General features: G+C 32.5%; 1 protein-coding gene across 1 annotated transcript; it reads left to right on the top strand.

Moving 5' to 3' along the window:
• Nucleotides 1-3,784: 3,784 nt before the first annotated feature.
• On the top strand, nt 3,785-5,089 carry LOC121127846 (uncharacterized). Its single transcript, XM_040723388.2, has 2 exons — nt 3,785-3,920; nt 4,032-5,089. The coding sequence occupies exons 1-2, from the start codon at nt 3,906-3,908 to the stop codon at nt 4,803-4,805; spliced, it is 789 nt and encodes a 262-aa protein (XP_040579322.1). The 5' UTR covers nt 3,785-3,905; the 3' UTR covers nt 4,806-5,089.
• Nucleotides 5,090-5,655: the final 566 nt, after the last annotated feature.

Genomic DNA, 5,655 nt, shown 5'->3' with positions numbered 1-5,655 from the left:
GAATTGCTTTTTTCTATATATTAATCATAATTTGTCTACGAAAACTTATCCATAAAAACCATTTTCAGAAAGTTTGTAAACATAATTATTATATTAACATAATGTTGTTTGCTTGATTCTACGTGAATAGTATTAGCATATTTTAGAAATACTAACTAAGAATTTTACGACAATAAAATTGATATTTAATTTATCCGAACAAAATTGTAGGTTAAGAATAGCTAATGGATAATAACGATAATTAATTTATGGAATAGGTATAAATTTAGCATTAAGTAATATACATAGATATAATTTATATTAGTAACTATTAATAAGAAAATGAATAGCTCGTAGTTCCTGTAAAATACACACGCTCGTTTTTAGCCTTCAAGTACTGTAGTAATAGATATCTTTAGGACGAGACTTATGGTATTATTGGATTAATACCTAAGTTAATATAAGATGCCCGTTATATAAGTTTAGGGGAGAGAAAATGCATTACAGCAATAAAGAGGAGAACTTTCTATATTTTAAATAGTATTAGTGTAGGGAAAATATGATAACTATATTAACCCTTTTTAAATCCATTGACGCCAAAGACAGGCTAGATTTATTTTTCTAGAGGGAAGTGGTAACACACAACAACTTATTAAATAATCAACAAAGAAGCAAAAAAATTCTCCCACACCATTTTTTTCCCTTGTATAATAGCTAAATTGTGGGGTGTTATCTACAGAAATCCCATCCCTAACTACGCCCCTTCATTTTGACCTGTGTCACTTAGGGCTGATTAAAAACTCGTAATGAGGAATATTTTAAAAAGCTCTCATTAATTTTTAAATGCCTTCATCTAGTACATACATACTCTCATATTTACTTTTTGAATCTCAAGCAATGTACCACTTTTAAGCTGTGCCTTAATAGCGTTTGAACATCTTAACGGGGAGGGAAACAAAAATATTTAGTGACATCCCTTACATAAATATGGCGTTTTTTTATTTTTATACATACATTTTTAATCAAAATCCTACTTATGTTATGTAAAATAGGAAATTGACATTTTTCTTTTTCTTATTTTTAATATTACTTTAATAGAGGATTTACAACTTGAGGCCATCTCTTAGCATCCTTTTAACATATGAAAGATTATTTTGTTATTGTATTTTACTCTTTATTTTTCTTTTTTCTTTTTTTTGTCAAAAGTTAATCCTAAATCAAATGGATTTAATATTCTTTGATGTTGAATATATCTAAGTATCGTCCATTCTCACAAAAACTTTTTCATAGTTATTTTAAATAACAATTTATGTCTTTTTGTGTCCTTTCATTAAAAAAACCAATCAAATCAAACAAAAGTAAATAAAATAATCAAATTAGGAATGCATCAAATTGTGAGATAGTTAGGCACTTCTAGTACAAAATCTCTCAACATGGATGATAATTAAGCATGGAATATGATATGTAAGTGTATAAATCACTTCCAAAATGCGTAGCTCAGAAAACCTATATGTACAGGGTCTTTCATTTAAATCTGGGAAATTTAAGAATACTGTATAGTACAACTATTTTCCCAAAATATATTAAGAAATTCACAAATATTTTACTCTTACATGAAGTAGTTCATAGTCCACCTTTTTAAGCTCTAACCACAGTATACAGCCTGGCCCTGAAACTGGCATTTTAGACTAATTTATCATAGTTAAAACACCTTTGTCAAATTTTGAAGCCATAGAATTAAAGAAAGTTATTATTTTCCTCTCTAGTTTTAAAACATTTCTTTGTTGCTCCAAATCGCAACAGAGTTCGACATCGATAAATTGTACTCGTATAGTAACATCTTCCTTTATTCATGATAGTATCTTCATATTTGTATTTAAACAAGTGATACACCCTCGTACAAACTCTGTATTGGGAATATAGTAACGTACATGATACTATATAAAAGAATGATATTAAGGGAAAAATATTTAATCATTTACAGTACATAATGATTAATAATGAGCAGATTTTGATATTGCCATGGGAATAGGAAAAGTGGACTTAAAAATATATGCATAGTATGTAATTTACTGCTATTGTTTTTTTATTTCCATAAAAAAAAGGACACTCCCATCCTCATACTGAGTTCGTTACAAACCGGTTACTAGTGTATTTACTTTGCGCTATGTACCCAATGCGTCATATTTAAGTTTACACTTACAAAAATACTCGCAGCTCGAATTTTAATAAAAAAATTTTAAAAAGAGAGGTTGCATTATATTGCAATGATAATTTGGAATTTTTTTTTGCAGTAAAACATAAATTATATCCCCATAGACGACAAAATGTAAGCCATAAAATTTTTGATGTGGAAATGCTCACACGCCAGAAGACCCCAACTGATATTGTCTATGACCTCAGGATAACTCAGAATACCGTGTATGCTATTAAAAAGCGATTTGAAACCCAGGGAACAGTCGCTAGAAAGTCTGGGCAAGATTGGAAACGAACAACAAGACCAAAGGCCTTGATTATATTTGCCAAAAATTACTTTACTAGAAATCCGGCGAGAACAATTCGCCAAAATGACAAGAAGTTTACACTCCGGTGAATAATTAAAGATGATTTGGGAGCAAAATCAAGAAAAGAAGGTAGAAACATTTCATAAAGACGGCCATAAAGGAGAAGAGGTTGTCAAGCACCAAGCTTCTTTTAAATGTGTCTAAGGACGTGTAACCTCCCACCTTCCCTGATCTTAATTCTTTTGACTATTACATCCAAAAAAAGGTCGAAAGAGCTGCCTATAACATGCCTTACAGGTCTGTCAGATCTTTGGAGTCGCCCATAAATGCTACATGGGCTGACTTGCCAGAAAAATACATCTGTAAGATTTGTTCATCCTTTAGAAAGGGGATGGTGGGCGTCATTGAGGTTAAGGGATGCCATATTATATAAAGATTTCGATTTCAGTTACAATTAACTGAAAACGAACATAATTTTTGTTGTCTTCACGAACTACTTTTTAATAAAGTTTCAAAAACAATCTTCAGTGGTAACTTATATATGACGCATGGGGTATATATGTATATAAATTATAATTCGACTGCAGAAGTTGGAAATTTACTAATTGAAAACTACAAATAAAAAATGGGTAAAAGGATTTACATATTAAACAACAAGTAAAAAAAATTATTATACCTACGTAGAACAGAGCCAACAAAGAGTTATACTATCTGTTCCATTCTTATTCCTCAAGGCATAATGTTGCTCTATCTAAACAGTATATTCAAAAAGATTCATCAAAATCAGTCTTTTTTATTATTGTAAAACTCTGTAACAGCTTGGGAAACGCCCATTTCGAACAAACATCCCCCTTATATGGGTACTTTGTTACCGTATCAATAAATATATTTGAGGGTTTTCGGATATATTAAACTATAGAAATTTTTGGGGAAGGGGTTTTCATAAATCGTATGAATATATGTTAGGTAGTGTAATGACCTCTGTTACCTCTATACTTTTACAGCGGTTATAACAATATACACAGCAGTTTATTGAGATAATGCTCTTAAATGTTTAATTTTACTTATTTAATAATGAGTTTCTCTGTTGACGTAATATTTTTTTTTCCTTTTTGTAAATGGTTTCCAACCCCTTTATTTACTAACATCTACATAAGTATTTTGGTTAGTTGTTGATGATTATAATAATGCAGGTATTCATGTACTTGAACGTTGAAGGTGTATAAATGAGTATTTGAGCCAAGCAGGTTACATAATGATAATATAATAATAACGCAGCAAAGAGGTCCACACCCTTTTAGAATAGTTCACTTGTACGCTGTGATTGTGTACTCTTTCAATGAAATCCAATGACTTGAGTATATAAAGCCTCAATGATGCGGTTATTATTCACAGTTCACTCTGAATAGTTCCACATTCAAAATGGTTAGATTCTTGGTAAGTCATAAAAGTGTTACATACAGTTAGAGATTTAAAAAAATAACAAACAATATTTAAAAGCTCCAAGGAAAATCTCAAATATTTAATCCATTGTCCTTAATGTTATAGGTTTGTTTGAGCGCTTTGTTCGCCGCCGCATCTGCTGCCCCATCTGGTTACTATGGCCCCCACGCCTATGTTGGTGCTCCTACCGTGCATGAAGTAGTCGTTCCCGGACCTCAACATGTTCAAAAGATCCCAATCTCTGGTGTTGTAGGACACGAGACTGTTCAAGTTGGAAGCAAACAAGTTCTTGCTGGACACCAATACGTTCAAGGACCTTCCTCTTTCGAACAACCACCACCATACTCTTACGCCGCTGGACCTGCAAAGAACTCTGCTGAGACCATTCCACTTGCTCCTCCAGCAATCCCTGCTCCCACTGAGACCTTCTCCGCTCCCGTTGTTGAGGCTTCAGTCCAAACTTACAGAAATGACAACGCTGCCGGACGCAGAAACATCGTCATCACTCCCCAACAGACCATTGTCAAGCCCGTTGTTGAAGTTAACGAAGTTCCATATGACGTTCCCGTACATGTTCCTGTCCCTGTTGAACGCAAGGTCCTCGTAGAGAAGGTTGTTGCCAAGCCAGTTCCCGTTGAGGTTCTTGTCCATGTTCCCGTTGCCAAACCATACGAAGTCCGTCCCGTTCAAACCGTTGTCAAGACCCCTGTTGTCCACCAACAAACTGTGTCTCACCACTACAACCACGGCCCTGCTTATGGCCATGCTGGATATGCAGGATACGCTGGAGCTTACCCCACTGCTGGATATGCTGGAGCTTACCCCACTGCTGGATATGCTGGAGCTTACCATGCTGCTGCTCCCGCACACGCTTACTAAGCACTCAGTATTCCAGAAAAAACTACTACAGGCTCAAACGCAACAAAACTGCTCAAATCAAACATTGAATGAACCAACATCAGTACCTACCATCATCATTAACTTTAAAAAAAAAAAAAATTAAAAAATGAAGAAACTGTTCAGAGTGTATTGTGACAACCAACTATTTAGTTTGTAAGGTTATTGAAATTTTATAGATTCATCCTATGACAAAAACCATATAATTTAGCTTATAAGAATCATTTTAAATCTCGTTGTGCAATAAAAAATATTTCAAAAAAAAACATAATGATTATTGTCATTTATTCATACATCAAATATAAAAAAATAGTAAATATTATATCTGTTAATCTTAATGACTCTGTTTTGAGATCATTTATATATTATCCCTTTACACAGATAAACCTTATTTTAGTTTCAAATTTTTTAGGTACATATTAGTCTCTGTTTTCAAGAAGCAGTAATGGGATTTTTGTTGAAATAAACATAGTTTATTGATTAGAAAAGGAAAAGCGTTTGCTTTATTTTTGTTCATTCCTTAGTAAATCATCTTGGTTTTAATGTCTATTTTTAGTCTAGATTGTTTAAAAATAATAATAATATATATTTAAATATAAATATATAATATTTTTCTGGACTAATTCTATTTTAAATCAAGAAGATTCTCTTCTATATAGCAGAAAAACATATATTAGGCAGCTGATGAAAACAAGGGTTTCATTCAATTGCGCCATAAGCCTTTTTTATGTGGTTGCCTCACGCTCTACAAAAATAATTTCTTGGAGAAATAATGGATTTTACACCTATTAAATTCCCCACAATTGTATTTAAATTAATTGTTCGATCCAAG

This window comes from Lepeophtheirus salmonis, chromosome 13 (genome assembly GCF_016086655.4).
Source record: "Lepeophtheirus salmonis chromosome 13, UVic_Lsal_1.4, whole genome shotgun sequence".
Classification (NCBI taxonomy): Eukaryota; Metazoa; Arthropoda; class Copepoda; order Siphonostomatoida; family Caligidae; genus Lepeophtheirus; species Lepeophtheirus salmonis.
The sequence above is the reverse complement of the archived record's forward strand: the minus strand, read 5'-3'. Positions and strand labels throughout refer to the sequence as shown.